Genomic DNA, 18,349 nt, shown 5'->3' on the forward strand with positions numbered 1-18,349 from the left:
CGCTGCTCCAATAATGCCACGGCTGGCGATTCGAACTATGTGCCACAAATTAGAGCCCCGATCGAAAAATCCGATCGAATCTCGTCGGTCTCGAGGGTCGAAGTAATTCGAAGTGCCCAGCCCAGCCCAGCCCGGGTCCAGCCACTGGTCCAGCCCAACCCAACCTCCCTCCCTGGCCGTCCAAACGATCGGACACGGACCTATGCGCGCATTTGTTTGTGTGTGCTGATCGACCCTAATGTGGGTGTGTCGTGGTGCATTAATCATACGCCACCCGGAGATGCTGGGCCTGTTGATGATGATGCTGCTGCTGATGACGATGATGGTGATGGCAAAACCGAAGCCCAACCGCTTAGGTCAACGGCGGAGGGCGAGCGATTCACGAGCGTTCGTCGTTCAACGTCGCGTTCAAGTCACCCCACGGAGCTGGACACCCGGAGCCTGGAGGCTCCGCTGGAGGGAGGCGAGGGGGCCTGGTTGTCGGTTCCGATGTACCGAGCCCACGGGCTTCCAGCAAGCAATATTCGAACCGCGAAAGCCTGCGGTCGTCGTCGAACGTCGCTCGGAGTTGTTCTTCTCGCGTACACTCGCGTCGTCGCGTCGTGCGGAAAAAGTAAAAGTTGTTTGCGTGCACATGCGAGGTTAGATAATAGCAATCATCACATCCCTGTGTGGGCCATCTTCATTCCGTACCGTGGTGGTCCATTCCAGTGGGATAGCGTCAGGTTGTGCGTCAACAGTGTGTGTTTATCTAATTTGGTTTTCGCTCTTCCTGTTTCGACCTGGTTCGATTGAGTTTGGTTTGTTCGGTTTCGGAGGAGGGACAATATGCTGCACAAATAAACAAACCAAGTTGTGCTGTGATGAACTCAACTAATTTGTGTTGCAACATCGTGCCAAAGTACACTCGACTCAATAAAAAATCACCTCTTTATTCTCTTCCACAAACCCCCAGCTGAAAATGTTTCTCCGGCGAACGAATTCGGTAGTTTTACTGATATTTGGATGTCTCCTTATAATAGGTAAGCGCTTTCCGTTGCATAATCGTTGAATCTGAATTTGGTTAAGAGGAAGCATACACGGCATGCAAATGTCGCGCGATGGTGCGAACTCCGCCTGATATGTATTGGAAGACGACCACAGCCAGATCAGGCCCAGGAGATTCGCTCTTTTTTGGGGAGTGTGATTTATGTTTTATAGCTCCGCCACCACGAAGCTGAAGTCGGTCGGTCGATCGTTCGGTCTTGGCCTTGCCCACCTTGCGATGATTTCCTTGACTGCGTTTAATTTTACGGCCCCCCAGCCCAACCCTCCAAACTCAGCCCGACGATACATTTACTCCGTAGGCAAATGGAGGCGAAAAAATGTCTGCCAACCGCTTCGGCTTCGAACCGAATTTAAAGCGATCACCTTTTCGGTGCGGGTTTTTATTATGGCTTCCCCGCGCGGTTCGGTTTCCTACGTCATATCTTATGACAACCAGATTGCTTCGGAAATTGGGGTCTTTGAATATTTGATGACATTTTATGCAATTAGCTAAGCCGAGGCTTGGGCAGGATATTGCACCTTAATTGAGTGCTGGCTTGCGATCGTAAATGATATTGGATGCAATCAGCTCTAAGCATGCACTTCCTTTCTAATAAGGTTTAATTTAAGGGTTTACATTTAAAGATGCTCTAAACGTTCTCCTTTAAATGGCTTAGAATAATAATACCTGTGTGTGTTTTTTTAAAAACCCGGTTTGGCTTTCAACTAGATGGTCACGAGCAAAAGAATCGCACCAAAAGAGGACGGAATGCGCGAACCTCCAACACAGCACAGTCGGTCGATGGCTCCGAACCGAGCCAGGATCTTGATTCCAACGGCAACAGCCAGCAGGAACAGGACGTCCCCGACATTCCGCCCGGATTTCTAAGCCCTTCGGTACAGGAGTATCTGGAGCTTGGGAAATCCATCCCTGGTAAGTTGAAAAACAACAAATTTTATTGTTGAGTGAACCAATGTGAAAGGTTTAGATTTGTGCTGTCGGCGAGCATCCTTGAAATGATGAATGAATAGCTTTACAAGTTTTCTTACTTATCCGAAAAAAAAAATCCGTGTCTCCAACGGGCGACGAAACCAACCGATCATCAGCGTCAGCGTTGACAGAAACGGGTTCTTTTACGTTGTTCGGCGTGGTGGTGTCAATGTATTTTTCGTAGCGTGAAGGCCGTCGCCATTTTTTGACCATCTTCTTTTCCACCCCCTTCGACACCACAGGCCGGCCCGGAACTGACTACCCCATCCTGTCGGCGATTCCGTACACCAATTTTTACTGCGACGAGCAAGAATACCCCGGCTTTTTCGCGGACATGGACACGAGGTGTCAAGGTAATGGCTGCGATTGACGTTCCCCTTGATGTTTTTAAAAAGCCCAATCCATTTGCTTCTAGGATGGCACTATTGCGACATCGACGGACGCCAGGCGACATTCCTCTGCCCCAACGGGACGCAGTTTTCGCAAGCGGTATTCGTGTGCGACTGGTGGTTTAACGTGCGCTGTGATCTCTCGCCCCGGCTCTACTCAATCAACGCCCGGCTGTACCAGCGACCGAAGTTCAATCCGACGCAGCCGCATCGAGTCATCACCCGTCAGCTGGTGGACGAAATCTTCAACGTGTAAAAAATGTGTGTGCGTGTGTAATGTTTAAAGTTTCGATATTTATTTAGCTTCGATAGAGTAACGTTTAGAGACTTCTGCCACTTGTTTTTCCCTTTCCCCCAATTTTAAACTAAGAAAACCTTGTCATCTGGATTCACTTTCTTATCGATCAACCCAGGGAACGGAAGGGAGGTGTGAAATAGTTGCCAAGAAAAATAAATCCCATCAAATCGCGTCCCATTTTTTTATTCGTTAATTCTATTGTATATGTTGCTTTTCCTCAAAGTGTCCCGACAGATGCTATTTTGCATAGGCTTACGACTCGTCATCGTGCGATTGTACTGTTGTAAAAAAACGAACCACAATGTGTAATAAAATATGTAAATATTAATTTACCACCAAACAAAGTGTTTATCGAGAATGGTTTTTAATCATCCGAAGAGTTGAAAGATTTACCATTAACGAGATGGTTTGTGTTTACAGTTTGAACCTTCATCCCCATTGTGTGGGGAATAAAATCCGTAAGAAATTGTAGGTAAGCACACTCACATAAAAAACATCGATGAACGGTGCCTTCCGTTGGCAAACATTTGCAACTAACAACAAAAAAAACAACACACTCATCATGTTCACGAATCAACCGGTACTGGCCACAGACAAGCCCCCATTTCAAACGCTACGGCACCGCCAGTAGCTTACCCCAAAACGAAAGCTCCACGCTTGGAAGCGCGTAACGGTTTCCTTCTAGCTTCAAAACGGTTCCCCGCACGGGCTGTACGTTCGTCGCTTGCCCAGCCGTTGAAGTCTTTTGTTTGCGAGCGTCAAGCTCCCCAAGGGAGCTTTCGCAAATAATGCGACGAGCCACCGGAGGAAGTATCGCGCGTGAGCACTCACGCCGTGGTGAGAAAAAGGGTGAGGAAAAAGTGAGACCGGATTTTTCGGAGCTTCGTCGGACGTCGTCGGGCCGCGAGGCGGCGTACCCGTGGACACGCGCTGCTCGGCGAGCTCAGTAAGCCCGCGACGCTGGCTTGGAACGCTGGTCAGTTTTGGTTGGAAGTCGAGACGTCGAGACGTCGAAGTCGAAGTCTGCCCAAGTCTGGGTCTCGGTCGATCCAGTTTGAATGTTGGCGCCGCAGCATTGCAGCAGTGCAAAACGGTGTAATTGCGGGGGGTGAAAAAAGCTTTTCCTTCCATTAAAGATCGTGTGTCGTAATCGTCGCGTGGTGTTCGTCCTGTTCTGCACGCGGTGTTATGCCATTACGTTCGTGCGGGCAGCGATCGCGCATCTCTCGGGTGGTGGTGCATCTGCATAGCATTGCGAGCCCTAGTGAAGTGTTGTAGTGCACACACACGCGCGGTTAACGGCAATATGCTGCCGGTCCGGTGATCTTCAGCTGCAGCCTTCGTCGGTAATGTGCCGTTTGAGTGGTTCGACGACGGAAAGTTACAATCTCCCGCGATGCGAGTGATACGATAACGACACTTTCACTCTCTCACAGCCGATCGCCTGTGCCTGCTGCACTTCCTTGAACCAGTGTTGCACCATCGTGTGTATGCTGTTGCATATCGAGCGTCGAAAAGATAGAGTGCCCGCGCGCAACCTACGCGCAAGCAGCGTGAAATACACACACACACACATCTCAGTGCCAAACGGAGTTGCATTTAATTGCCAAGTCAAGCAGCAGTAGTTTGATCCTCGACGAGTGACAGTTCTAGCGCACGCGGGAGGAAGCGAACGCGTTCACGTTCTAAGCGACAACATGAACGCAAGACATCAACGATGGATGAGGCAACGAACGCTGCCACTATTCATGGTCACAGGTAGGTCGGCCACGGGAGAACGTGTGCCAAACTGCGGTTTGTGGTTGGTGGACAAATTGCCAACGGTGGGAATGCACGGGGGGGAAAATGCAGCCACTCTATCCTACCCTTGCCATCCATGTGTCATGTTGCAAGTGTCGTAATAAAATGCATCCAGTTCCTGCTCCGCGCACGCTGGCGCATTTAAATGTTTCGAAGGGAAACCGCCACTAACCAGCAGGCCACACTAGCTCGAGAGGCTGCAGGGCAGCGCACCAGGCCCAGCTGGCATTCAAGTGATCGTTCAACTCCTTTGACATGCCACGGTGTGGTGGAAGTGGCCGTTTTGAATTGGAAATCGTAGCCCATTAGCTCGAGTTGGTTTTTGTGTGTGCGTGTGTGTGTATGTATGCAGTTTTTAATGACACTTCCTTCTATTATGGTGGAGTAGCAATTATGCAGCGGAATGCGTCTGAAGGGTGGACTTAATTATTCACTTCAATTTGGGGGAGAATATTTTTTTATTAAAATCCATAAATCTTTCCACTTCTGTTGCTGTTGGGAAATGCATATATGGATTTTATTTTTAACTTAAGTTAGAGGAAAATATTTGTTTTGTAAATTGTATCAATTCTTCTTTAACACAAGAGTCGAAATTATACTGTTTAATGCAGTGATGTCAAACTCGTATGACCTCGTGGGCCGCATTTCGTCCCAAAATATGTTTGCGGGCCAAAACGTAGAATTGATTGGATTGATGAAAACTATGTTCTTGTCAGTGTGGTTATATCTTAACAGTCAATACACTTTTAAAATATTTCTTCGTATAAAATTTACAATTTCGAGCAAAAGAGAAGGTTTCTTGCTCAATCATTTTCCAAATTTAAACGGATTTAAATCAAGTTTATTGAAATATATGTTGCAGTTCAACACTATTGTGCATTTTGGTAAAGCTTTAAGAAAAGTAATGGTGAATTATTGCTATAGCTAACTTATTGCTCCATACCTGTTATTTTATTTAGAATGCTCTTGTAGTTCAGCATGTTTATTTTCTATTAAAACTATTTATTTGGTTTTATCTAAACATCTGTGTAACACCTCCTGTGTATGAGGAATAATGTTTTATATCACTTTCTTATAGAAATTGAATAATTTGACGTTCGCTCAGGTTTTTTTGCAATTCGCAGTTTGTGAAACCATTAACAAAAAATGTTTTGCTATTCAAACGAAAGCCAATAATCAAGAATCCAATGGCCGCAGGTTTGACATCCCTGGTTTAATGCGTCACTAGCTTGACTAACTATTTATCATTATCGGGACGGTTTCAAATTCACAAGATTCAATCTTCCTTTACTTTGTTTTGGACCACACGATGTAAAACATGTTGTAAATTTATCTTGAATCATAAATCACCTTATTTGGACTGGAACAGTATGCAGATACGATCGAACAAGACAAAGTCCCCCGAAAACCAGGAAAAGAAAGTCAAGAATTAAGCAAATGTGTTAGCAGAGTATAATTTTGTTTTTGTGCATTCGCCACGATCGTCTAAATGTCAGGTTCGCCAAGAAGCGGCTCTTCAGTGAGGGGGTGGGATGCAGGTGTGGGTGCTTATGCTCCTTCGGCAAACGTAACGCAACGTTTGCCCGAACGCAAACACTGCATCCCATCCGCCGACCCCCCCCCCTCCGGCACCGAACACAGAAACAAAAAAAAACACCCGGACACGAGCCAGCGCTTCGAAAGCATCATAAGCTCGTGGTGCTGCTGCGAGGCAGCATAGCGAAGGCGCATAACGGGTGAACGGGGGAGGGCTGAAAACTATCTCATACACTGTTTTGCATCGGCGCCCGGGCTGCGGCGGTGTATGTGCCCCCCGTCTCTCACTCCCCGTCGACACACGACTCCAACTCTCTGTTGGGCTGCGAAATGTAAAACCAACCGAACGAAATGAAACCGAAAAAAAATGGAGTGTGAAATAACGAGCCTTGCAATATTGGACTCCCGAGGCAACAGTGCCGCATGCCGGGGATGAAAATGAGGGAAAAGACAAACATCTCACGTCGGATGCTAGAGGAGCGCTGCTGCTGCTGCTGGTGGTGGTAGTGAAATATGTGACATGCGGCCCCGGCGGCGGCGTGGAATCGCGGAAAAGTTTGAAGTGCGTGTCGTGCGCGGGCGCCTTCGGTTCCAACATACATCACCACCACCATCCACCATCCTTACCCCTTTCGAACGTGGTGGTGCGCAATGCAAACAAGGTTGGAAAACAACAGAAAAAGAGCGACCAACGGGAGAAGGGAGGAGGAAAAAAGTGGCTTAATGCCACGTAAGAGGGGCCCGCCAAACACTCCGATGCAAGAGGAACGGCCGAGGCTGTGAGATAACGAGGAAATGCAGTTCGGCGCAGCACCCCATGCATGGGAGATAGTGATATTTTTGTGATTGATTGTTTGCGAGCACAATGGATTGCCAAGGTGTGTGTTTTAATTTGGCCACCTTCCGCACTGGTTTTAATTATTCCCCGCGGGCGTTTCATCTTTGACGAAGCTTGAAGTAAATGGTCTTCCTATTCTTATCTTTATTGGAGCAGCAACACACACACAAAAAACCAGAAGCGGATGTTCCCGTTTAGAGCCATTAGAGAAAACAAAGAAGATAGTTTTCTTATCGCACGGGATCCTCCATTAGGGGGGGAGGGAAAATGTGCAGTTAGAAGCACAATACAAACGATAGATGATTGATGTATTTGTTTTCGTTTGCATAATGTTCTGGGAGTGAACCTGGAAATGATAGGATTCGGACAAAAACCAAACAAAGAGTAAACCGAAAAAAGCTGCAAACTATCGCACCCCGGGCATCAAACGTATAATTGACGGGCCGTAAACAATCTTCGCGAAAAATAACCGAAAAGAAAGGGGTAAACAGAGAAGTTCATCCCCGCCCCGGGGGGCGGGATACAGAAAGATCCGGAAGATTTCTTTCCTCGGAACAGGAGAAAGACATAAACAGTCGAAACGATCAAAAACCTCAAAAGCCAATAAAAGATAAGATCCCAAAATGCAACGGAAGGCACAAGAAAAGAAAAAAAAAGACCACAGCCCGAGGCAGAAAAACCGCGACGGATTGTGTGTCGGATTTCCTCCTCCGGCAGAAAATATGGCTATATTTGTATGCTGCTTAGCATAGTCCGTTCTGAAACCCGAAACAAAAACACACAACACACCAAAAAAAAACTTGTATAAATCGTTTAATTAGGTTGCTTGGAAGTCGTTTGCTGAAACTAATTACTACCTTTCCCGTGTGCCATATAAACAGAGGCCTGACCCATCTCTCCCTCTCTCTCTCTATGGCTACCCCCTGGCGGAAGGTTGCGGGATTCATTCTTTAGGTCGATAAATTGTGTCTTGTAATTATAAGATTTTACGGCACACAATAGTGTGACTTTCTCCGGAAAGCCATTCTCTCTCACTGCGCGACCCGGCAGCAACCGTTCCATCTGTCCGGTCGATTCGGAATGGACCGGTAGGGTAAGGTAAGGCGGAGGATGCTGACTACTTGCCCTACTGGAACTGCGAAAAGCACCGCACACCGTTGGATAAAAAAAAAAGTTAGTTCCGCAATCGACAAAAAAAGAACTGGTTTCGTGTGGTTTTGTTTTGAATTCCCTTCAGATCCCCTCTCGCACCCTTCCGCCTCCCCCTATTAGAGGGGAAAGAGAGGTGGGACAGGAAGGAATACCAATGGGCCCGATTTTTTTTGCTGAACGGCCCGGGGAAAGTAGAGCGACACGCGATGAAAGATGTGACGCGACTTGGCGTTTGATTGCTGCCATGTCAATTTGTATTATTTCCATCGTCGGTTGGTTTTCTTCCCCGTTCAAGCACACCATATACCGATATTTTGCCTCCTAATTCAGGTTTTTCACTCTTGATGTGATTTGTCAAAAGTAAACGAAACGTCCCGCAGGAAAAAGGGAAAGTTTTGCGCCTAAACGAGTTCCCGCCCGGACTTTGTTGAAAAAGTTGTCGTATGCATTTCGGTTAGTATGGTTTTCCTTTCTTAATACAACCCCCTTTACATTGTGTGGTTGGGAGAAGCATATTTCATGCCCGTTTTCCACCGGCAGCATCATCACCAGCACCTGCCAACACCTGCGCGTTGCGTTTATCACCTTGCGATCGGTGTTGTCCTCCGGCTGTGGCTGTGATTACTCGTGCGCCGAGTGTGCTTGTGACCCAGTTTTTCCCTGCGCCGTCTCTTGATTGCAGTAAGTGCCCTTGCCTGCTGCCTGATGGTGCCTTGCCGTTTTACAAGATGCCATGCTCGTGATGCGCCGTTGACCGATCGCAAGGTCAGGCCCGAGAGCGCGCGCGCGAAAACAAGCCAAGAAAGCGGAGGAGAGAAAGAGAGTTTTCACGTAAGGCGCTGATCAGCTGTGTTCAGCATCTCCACGTGTGTGTTGAACGCGAAGTGCGTTCGAAGATTCCACCGCGTGAAAAGTGAGAGATTTCTCTCGCGCAGTGATCGTTCACCGATCGTGGGACGGAAAAGCTCGGCGAGAAGTCATCCGGTCGAACAAATCAAAGGCGAGCTCACCAGGTGGTGTGTGCACGCTTTTCAATTGAACAAGTTAATTGGCCACAAGTCTTTCTAAACGCTCCGAAACAGACCGAAGTGGCTCAAATAATGATTTTATTATTTCGTGGTTGCTCGTGATCTTGAAGATCTTAGATCATGGATCTCGGCATCGCGCCACCGCCGCGTGACGACGTGGGAACAGCAGTAGGGTTCTGCCGACAAGACAGCATCCGGGCGAGTGGTAAACTCCAGAACACAAGGTCACCAATGGCACGAAGTTTCCCTTTGTTCGCCCCGACGACGACGACTACTGGCTGTCGCTACAAGCGATCTCTAAAGGAAAAAGGGGTCTAAAACACACAAACATGTACACACACACACAAGAGCAGGCGGAACACAAAAGCTGAGAAAATCCTTCACCTCCAACTGCTGGCAGGGCTGGGTGGTGCTTCAGCCCACGCCAATCACCCCGAGGGCAATTCTACCCTTAAAGCCGACGGGGGAAGGGGATGAGGGAGGTTGTCGTCGACGAGTGGTCACAAAGCCGTCTAGTAATAAGCGGCCATTGGATTAATCTTTTCTAGAGCACTGGAAGCAGCACTTAAACTGCAATTGCTGTTTGCCATTTATGGCACGGACGGACCGGGGGTTTAGATTGGGTTCACAAAGAGTCGATCGGTGTGTGACGCAAACATAACCCCATGCGCAAGAATAAAGGCAAAACCACGATGGGTTCAAAAGAAAAGAAAAACCAACATCTCGAGCGGTCAGAATGTGACCTGAAAATTGACGATAATTTCTCACCAACCACGCATTTCGACGGCGATCTTTTTGCCATCCGGCGCACCACGTGTTTAAACGTTGTCAATTTGCAAAAAAAACCGTTATTGCACCAGCATCTTTCGCGGGCGAAGACGAAATACGATCGATCGTTCGAACCGGTCACACACCATAAATTCTGCAATTAGAAACATTCCAAACCCCACCACCGTTTTTCTGTGAGGCCCCGTAATTGATTGAGTTTGAGCACCGAGCACCGTCTCACAGAATTATTAATTTAATCCCCACACACACGCACTCACGAAAGCACGGGGGTCACAAGAAAATTTCTAAAATAAGCCATCAACGCGGAGAAGGAAACCGATTATCCATTAACACACCGCATCACCGAGCCGAAGAAAAACACCGAGAAACACAACCAGGCGCCGCATGCGATCGTGAACCGAGCAGAATGTGCGTTGAGTGTGATTGAGTAACGGTTTTCGGGTGGTTTTTTTTAATGTCGTTGTGTCTTTGAACGGTATTGACAGCAGCCTTGATGGGCGCCGGCCATCTCACGGCCATCTAACGCCGATGCGGGTGAGGAGGTTTTCTGCCGGGCGCGCCAAAACAAAAACATAAAAAAAGAAAAGCCCCCCAACCAGCGAACGGAAAAGCCCCCGAAACTGTGTGATGAAAATGAGCGTGACCAAAGGCCGCCGGGGAGGGTGGTCACGGGTGGGTTGAATCGATGAACCGCACGCGGCGCGTGAAGGGGACAATAATTTCCCATTTTTCACCATTTTTTTCGGCGATTACCAAAACAAGAGTGAAGAGCAACGAAAAATTGCCCCACAATTTTCCCGCACATTAACGTGTTTACTTACTGCTTCTTCTTCTTACCAGTTCTGTGCATCATCGGATTAGAAGGAACGACGATACGGCTAGTTGCCGGCGATGGCCAGACAAAGGATACCGGGAAGGGCGCGACGATGGGTCCTTTGTCCGTGGACGGACACCAGCTCCACAATGCTTCCTCCAGCAACGGCGGCGATCGGCAGCGAAGGTTGATCCCGTACATGCAGTACTACGTAACGTCGACGGCAGCGCCGCCGTCGCCGTCGGCGGGAACCGATAGCGCGGACGGCTATCAGCCGTCGTTCAATCAAGTCTATAATTATAGGCCGATCGTGAGTATTGCCTTATGTATGCAGATTGCTAGGATTAAAACTCGCCCCCGGTTCCCCCGGCGCGATCGTAAAAGGAGAGCGGAGCCAGAAGGAAAGAATAAATAGAGCATAAATCGTTATTTATGTAACCGACGCGGCGGACAATACACGTATCCGTCGTCCACGGTCGACGATCGGAGGCTCGGGAAAGAATTGAGATTAAAAAGCTTAATGCAATTGCGAAAGGGCTCTATCACGTTTTAACGTTTGATCTATTTCCTTTCCATCATTTCCATATTTGCTCGCCTTTTACCTTTTTTTTCCCCCGCCTACTTCGTGTGTATCATGGACGACTGATTTATGTTTCTGATAATCCCCCTTACAACACGTTTTTCCCGAAACATCCACCTCCCCACAGAATGTCCCCTTGCGTGAGCCGTCAGACAATCGACCCAGTTACTATTCCCAAAAACCCAGCAAACCGCAACAACAACAGCAGCAAACGATCTACCGGCCACAAGAAGACCCGGTAGCGTATGAATACCAATCGCCCCGGCCGGCACTCCACCACCGTAAGCCGTACTATGGTACGCAAGCGAAGCTCGTACCGGTCAACATCAACCCGTTCACGTACGAGTACAACCATCGGCATCAAACGCCCGTGAAGGTGGACAGTGTCGGTACATCACCACAAGCACAACAGCAACATTCTCCTGCGCAACCGCATTCGGCCACATCGTACTCGGTGTTAAGCTCCGCATCCTCCAGCGATCATGGGCCGGAGTTGTACGAACGGCCCAAGTACGCCGTCATTCCACGCGAGCGAGAACCTTCGTACGAGCCAGTTCCGCCGCAACGGTTCGCTGTCCTCCCGGCGAAAGTGTACGGCATTGAAATTCACACCAAATCTCAACCACATCCGGACGAAGACGAACGCAGTCCCGCATCAGGGGGTGGGAAGTTTTACCTTCCGAACGCCCCGGTAGACCACTCACCTTCGAGAAAACCGGCGCTGGTAAGTAAAAGAGATAATGTTTTTGTTAAATACTCCATTTTCCCTAAATGCGTTCCTACGTTCCTCCCAGTATCAAAGCGTTCCGGTATATAAAAAGAACCGGATTAATCCGTTCTTACCCTCGAACACCATTCCGGGCCCGTTCACGCCGATGACCAGTAGCAGCTCAGCCGGTGTTAGTTCGAGTTCTTCGAACGCACATAACCATCAAGAAAGCGCACGAGGGGAGCAGGAAGGACTCGTACAGGTGACGTACGTGAAGGGTCCCGTAACGGAACAACCGTCCGCGTTGGACTACCAATCGTACGATCATGGCGCTCCGGTACACGATAACCGTGGCCATCCCGCGGAAGGTTTCCCTCCGTCGCCGTACGTGTTGGTGAAAACGGTACCGAAGTTTTACTACGAAAAACCGAAGATTCCGGTTGCGGCAACACCGACGCCGGTGCCTTACCAGGTTTACTACAAGGAGAAGCCAAGTACCCATGACGGACGAAAACAACACTCCAATCACAGTGGTAAGTATTTAAAAGGTGTTTTTTTAAGGAGAGATTTACAGCATATTTTTCCCATCTTAAAGGTTATACAAGACCTCGTATAGTTGGAGTGGTACCGGTAAGAATATCTGCTGAACCACAACATCCCGTGGAGCACCCAGTCGTCAATCCGTACTATCACGTTGGCCCACATGTGTACAAGGTCCCCGAGCATGGAGTCGTTCCAAGCAAGGTACAATCCGTACCACCAACCCGACAGCATTTAACCGAAACAATTCTGCCCCAACAACACGCCCAAAAGATGGTAGTGAAGGAGGTCGTGGCCAGTAAACCTCCGACCGGCGCTGGTCAGTACTTCCTGGGTGCAAACTATAAGCTCTACAAAGTGCCAGCGAAGCAGCAACACCAGCCCCATCACCAACAGAACGTTGCCCCGGATCCGGCGTACCCATTCGCACATCCACAATTGATTTCAACGATTTCCAACACCACACCGAAGCCGGTGTTTTATTCGACCACTCCGGTAACAACCGCCGCTCCCCCGGTGTACCACGAGACGCCGTCCTACCCGGTGTATACCCATCCGAAACCGCCGCGGCACAATCGTACCGAGTACACGGAACGCCAGCGTTTCTATCCGCAATCGATGCGCCATCCGAACCAACACAAACCGAGACCGATCCCGTTGGCACCGATCGTCGAGCGAGAGAAGGAACATGGAGGAGCGGCAACGACCGCTTCACTGTCGGACCTGCTGAAGAGTTTACAGGACAGCAACTTGCTGCCGAGGACGCTCACGCCGGACAACATAGATAACTCCATTCGAACGTTGGTGAAGATACTTAACAATTTGAAAGAAAACGGTCACCACCATGGTCAGGACGAGGATGATACCCGGCAGGCAGCGGTTGACCCTGGGACGCACTACAGTCGACCGAACTACACCACCGTCGAGCCGGAAACGTACGTCGACGCCGACAAATACCGCAACGGGCCACCGATGTTGATCAACAAGATAGTTTCCCCCGGACCGAATACGGGCAAACCCGGTATCGACTACCCTGCGCTTGCCGAAATCCCCGAGACGAGCTTCAAGTGTAAGGATCAACGGTACAAGGGATTCTTTGGCGATCCGGAAACCAACTGCCAGGTGTGGCATTACTGTGACCTCAACGGAGGCAAGGCTTCCTTTCTTTGCCCGAATGGAACCATCTTTAGTCAGGTGAGTTGCACGATCATGCAGAACACACGCAGATCTTACCGTTTTACCATGATATCTCCGTTCCAGGTCGCATTGACATGTGACTGGTGGTTTAATGTGAAATGCTCCACAACGGCACAACTGTACGTGCTTAACGAACGTTTGTACAAGTATATCCTTCCTTTCACTCCGAAATTCCCCGAGGATTACAGTGGCCCATTGGTTGATAAGTATGACAAACCTTCACTCATCGAAGGTGAAAAATGCGAGCTATATTTCATTTCACTTCACTTACAGGTATCTTGCACTCAAGTTCCAAGAAATGGAAGAAAAGATGAAGCAGCAACGTGCCAAGGGAGCCAAACAGGGTTCGATTGCGATACCCAGCGCCGTCCCGGACAACGATGAAGTCAACGGCAACACGCTGGAGGACAATGACGATCGGTATAATCAGAATCAACCGTACCCGGTCAAATATGTGACGACAGAGGCGGGACCGGACAAACCGAAGCCTATGGACTCGCCTTCGTCTGCCGGTCCGATTACTCTCGAAGATATTGATGCGGAGTTGCAACGAGGCAGCGCCGGAACGGAAGCTTCCAGTAGCAGTACAGCCGCTCCATCGACCATGAGGACGGAAGATGAGAACGATGGTGGTACCGCCACATCACCGGCGGTAGCAAACTTCCGAACATCCTCCGTCCCATCGACAACTACCTTCATCATCTCGACGGAGGATCCTCCGAATGACGATTACCGGGAGATGATGGTGGGGCAACCGGAGGGCAGGGAAGAGGAGGATTTTTCCAACGTTCTCAACACGGAACAACCGACCGGTCCGCCCCCTCCGCCTCTTGTGCATTTGCCAACGGCGGCCCCGATGCTGGGCAAGATTCGAAGGATCGAAGTGAAAAACGATGGCACCAGTGGACATCTGATAAGGAATCCAAGTTACGATCGTAGACGAAGAAGATGAGCAGACGTACAGTATGTGATGAATGCGATGTTGATTTTCTCAGCAATACTCAAATGAAGCTAAATAAAATTTTGTACAATACATTATGGTAACATTAAAGAAAATTACTATAGTAAGCGTTCAGTATTCGTTCAACACAATTCAGTAACACGCGGTCCTTCTGTTAGAGCACGTTACCGGCCTACTACTTTCTAAGCTTAATTTTCCTTGGTAACCGATTACGCATGATTTACGCAACATGGGTATTGCGAAAATCTGGACACAAAATGAGGCCAAACGAAACGCTTTTCGGGATGGTTGAGAAATGGAAAGGAAGTGAGCACTAATCCTTACTCAAACGAATAATATCGATGGACGACAAAGGTGAACAACAAAAACGATTGAGCAAACACGAAGTCAAGAAGTGTTTATGAACAAATACCAATTCGAATATGTCAGAACAATAAAACGTCTATCTATTTATACGTTGCAGTATACTTTACAGATAATTCAACTCTTTTAAGGAGTTTTTGAACAGATTAAAAATAAAACATTTCCAAAATATTGCTCCCGTCCATTCGTTTGCACTAGTTCTCGTCTACCTTGGGTTTTCAGGGAAATGCTTAAATTCATACACAACCAGTGGATGAAAGTTACTTATCGGATCGTCATCGTCGTCGTCTGTTTCAACTTCGGAATCGGTCATGTAGTAGACCAGCGTCGAGCTGCGATTAATATGTTTTCTAAAGCCAGTAAAGTTGTGCCTTCTAGTTTCACATACGGCACTTAAATCCAGATCCCGTTCAGTAACTACTATTTTCTCTCCTCCCACCGAGGGAACTTCCATTGCTGAGGCTGGAATGTTTTTGGGTTTATAAATGACAATTCCCTCAATCTTATAGCCACACCGTCCATCTTTGGAAAGCTGCTTCTGATAATATTCTGGCATGCAATATTTTTGAGCCTTCATAGGTTCAGGCGTTGTGTTAGAATCTCTAACGATGTCCTCCACGGGAAGCTTATTTGGCTTCTGTTCTTTTGGTTTACCGTCCGACGCATTCGATGGAGCTGTGCTTATGGTTTGTTGTTGAGTTGATGGTTTAGCGATATTTGTCACCGGTTTCGTGCTGCTCGAGTTCGTGAGTTTGGTTAATTTATTATCCGGGTTAACAGGCTTACAATGCGCGGAAATATTCTTTTGCTTCGGTGCTGGTTCAACACTTTCATCGTTGCTCGAGCTAATAATTATGCTAAATTCAGCATCTCGTTTGACGTCATTAGCTGATGCTTTGTTGTTCGCAGTTGCAGAAAATGGGATATCGAGAGCTTTTACTTGTTGCTGCGAGCAAAGGCTAGCATCGACTTTGCCAGTTTTTTTCGCTTCCGTATGCTCATTGGCCTGCCGAATAGATTTTTCAATTATTTGTTTTTGTTTCGATTGGAGTGTTTCTTCATCGTCACTGGAACTAACACTGTCTTCAATGATTCGCCGTGTACCTCGTCGTAATGGTGGTCTTTTATCCGACGTTCTACCATAACTCGATACGAACGAGTCTTCTTCATCATCGGAACAGGACTTCTTTCGCTGGTGTTGTTTCTTTCCATTATTCCGACAAGCCGATTCCTTAACATTTGTTTTAGGAGCCTTCTTTTGTCTTTCTTTTTGCAATACACGGGAAGATTTACGTTGAATACACTTGTGTTCTTGGGAGACGTTTTCTTTATCACGTTTAGCATTCATGTTCTCGTTCTTTTTGTGACAAGCTGAATCCTTAAGCGCCGGCAAATTGATATTTAAGAACCGGTGTTGGTCGATTGGATTTGGTATTTTAAACCCCTGGACACATTGAAACAATGGCAACGGTGGCACATTGAATCCTGGGAACGAACCAAAAGACAGCCCATGGTGTGCACTTCCATATCCTTCCGTAGTGATTTCGGTTACCGTGGTCAATATAGTTTTTTCGACCTGATGCACAATAATCTTTTTGTTGCCACTCGACATCTCATAGTTGGACCTGTTCTCAGATAAAATACCATTCTGGTCGACGCCGTTTACAATGGTCAGGTTAGATGCACAGGATAAGTTTATCGTCGAGTCGCCTTCCTGTGTCGTAATTTGTGACTCTCGGCCTACCACCACCTGCTTGTTGCTGCTATGCATGTTTTTACTTAACCAGTCATTCACAACATCCGTATCCAGCTTAAAATGGACATCGTTTAAAATTTTGCTTAGGCCATTCATTTGCCACTTTTTACTGCGTTCCTTCTTAACCACACTGAGCTGCTTTTGCACATCCTTATAATCATAGGATGAGTCGCTTCCTGCGTCATCGTCCTCCTGAACGTCGGAGGCGGATGAGGTGTCTTCATCATGATCAATCTTTTGCCAGATCTTCAGCGCGTCAGGTACCATGAAGCCTGTTTCATCTGTGTTTCTGTCCGCAGAGGAATATTTCTACAATCGGTATAAAAACATGCTTTATTCATAACAAACCACTTGACTGAGATAATTTTACGTACGGTGATTATATTTCTCCATCCCAAATTCCGCGAAACTAGTTTTTGATCATCCGGAAACAAATCGGCGACACTGCATAAAACACACGATCGTGAAGAAAGCGTCAACAATGCAATTCCATGTCTCCGGTATACGAAGCGTTACTTACTTTACTCGAGACGATTTCTTTGCCATTATGCACTACAAATGCAACCCGTCTTCATTCACGCCACAAAGCAATTACAAAACACTTTAAATCAGTGATTTTCTGATTTTATAAACACAAACAATGCAATTTGCGAATGCACGAACTTCGCTTGGTCAGGTACGATTTCAAATCTCCAACTGACTGATCAAGTGACAGCTGACAGATCTAGAGATCCCCATATGCATATGAACCTACAGGTTCGAACCGTTCCTTATAATAGAACCATGTAAAACATTACGCACTTAAAATTCAAATTAAATCATATTACCCCACAAAACAACTAAAAGACATGTCCCGCGAATAAAAAAAGTCAAATAATTTATGTCGCGACTGCTTGAGCCGCTTTGTCAGGTACTGTTTTAAGTATCCAACAGATCTAGGGATCCGTACAGCAACAAGTACGAACCGTTCCTAATAGCGGAACCATTTTTGGCTTATTTTTGACCAAATCACTGATAACAAATTAAATAATATGGCTTTACATACTTAAACAAATTGTGGACTGACGCATTAATTAATTCGGTGAGAACAGACCCAAAGAAAAGAGTCCTTCAAAATCTTATCATTTGACCGCTCAATAGTATTGCTTTACTACACCGTGCGCACGCGGTTGCACAGGAGAAAACCAATAATACATTTTCCCCATATTCCATGCTTCTCCACTGGGACAATAACTTCTGGGAAATGAGTCTTGTAATGAAAAATTTATTGATTACTCACTTTGTTTAACGATCGCATTTAGCTCCACGGGCTCCATTCCGGAAGCAGCGTTTGTTGATGAATCGATGCGGCTCGCCGATGCTACGGCAAAGTTTTGCTGCGAAAGAGAGTAAAATATCGATGGCTTACGTGCTGTGGTGCTTCATTTTGGCCGACGATGGATGTCCTTACTAATAGCCAATGGTCGGTTGATAAAAACAGTAGCCCGCAAGGACCGCACACGCAGGCAATAGGGAACGACATTAATTGCGTTCGGTTGCATCCCATGCGCTTCGTGTGTCCATCGTCCTTAATGACTCCCCG

At 47.5% G+C, this 18,349-nt stretch overlaps 3 protein-coding genes across 3 annotated transcripts; 2 read left to right on the forward strand and 1 right to left on the reverse strand.

Annotated features, from left to right (window-relative positions):
• The first annotated feature begins 592 nt into the window (after window positions 1-592).
• Window positions 593-2,662, forward strand: LOC131267087 (uncharacterized). Its single transcript, XM_058269847.1, has 5 exons — window positions 593-634; window positions 950-1,022; window positions 1,757-1,960; window positions 2,260-2,370; window positions 2,433-2,662. The coding sequence occupies exons 2-5, from the start codon at window positions 962-964 to the stop codon at window positions 2,660-2,662; spliced, it is 606 nt and encodes a 201-aa protein (XP_058125830.1). The 5' UTR covers window positions 593-634; window positions 950-961.
• Window positions 2,663-4,401: 1,739 nt separating this feature from the next.
• On the forward strand, window positions 4,402-14,639 carry LOC131267068 (adhesive plaque matrix protein). The gene is made up of 7 exons (XM_058269824.1): window positions 4,402-4,462; window positions 10,688-10,971; window positions 11,369-11,965; window positions 12,036-12,483; window positions 12,546-13,684; window positions 13,751-13,893; window positions 13,961-14,639. Exons 1-7 carry the CDS (start codon window positions 4,402-4,404, stop codon window positions 14,637-14,639), a joined length of 3,351 nt encoding a protein of 1,116 aa, XP_058125807.1.
• Window positions 14,640-15,073: 434 nt separating this feature from the next.
• Window positions 15,074-17,424, reverse strand: LOC131267069 (uncharacterized). The gene is made up of 3 exons (XM_058269825.1): window positions 17,288-17,424; window positions 17,142-17,211; window positions 15,074-17,076 (listed from the first exon to the last, which is right to left on the reverse strand). The coding sequence occupies exons 1-3, from the start codon at window positions 17,311-17,313 to the stop codon at window positions 15,217-15,219; spliced, it is 1,956 nt and encodes a 651-aa protein (XP_058125808.1). The 5' UTR covers window positions 17,314-17,424; the 3' UTR covers window positions 15,074-15,216.
• Window positions 17,425-18,349: the final 925 nt, after the last annotated feature.

Source organism: Anopheles coustani, chromosome 2 (assembly GCF_943734705.1).
Source record: "Anopheles coustani chromosome 2, idAnoCousDA_361_x.2, whole genome shotgun sequence".
In the NCBI taxonomy this organism is placed as follows: domain Eukaryota; kingdom Metazoa; phylum Arthropoda; class Insecta; order Diptera; family Culicidae; genus Anopheles; species Anopheles coustani.

Bases quoted from the DNA above. Each gene is read 5' to 3' on its own strand.
- LOC131267087 (XM_058269847.1), top strand. From the start codon at position 962: ATGTTTCTCCGGCGAACGAATTCGGTAGTTTTACTGATATTTGGATGT. The intron at 1,023-1,756 runs GTAAGCGCTTTC...GCTTTCAACTAG, and splicing joins TGGATGTCTCCTTATAATAG to ATGGTCACGAGCAAAAGAAT. The intron at 1,961-2,259 runs GTAAGTTGAAAA...TCGACACCACAG, and splicing joins GCTTGGGAAATCCATCCCTG to GCCGGCCCGGAACTGACTAC.
- LOC131267068 (XM_058269824.1), top strand. From the start codon at position 4,402: ATGAACGCAAGACATCAACGATGGATGAGGCAACGAACGCTGCCACTA. The intron at 12,484-12,545 runs GTAAGTATTTAA...CCCATCTTAAAG, and splicing joins ACAACACTCCAATCACAGTG to GTTATACAAGACCTCGTATA. The intron at 13,685-13,750 runs GTGAGTTGCACG...TCTCCGTTCCAG, and splicing joins ATGGAACCATCTTTAGTCAG to GTCGCATTGACATGTGACTG.
- LOC131267069 (XM_058269825.1), bottom strand. From the start codon at position 17,313: ATGGCAAAGAAATCGTCTCGAGTAAA. The intron at 17,212-17,287 runs GTAAGTAACGCT...TGTTTTATGCAG, and splicing joins AAGAAATCGTCTCGAGTAAA to TGTCGCCGATTTGTTTCCGG. The intron at 17,077-17,141 runs GTACGTAAAATT...TACCGATTGTAG, and splicing joins GATGGAGAAATATAATCACC to AAATATTCCTCTGCGGACAG.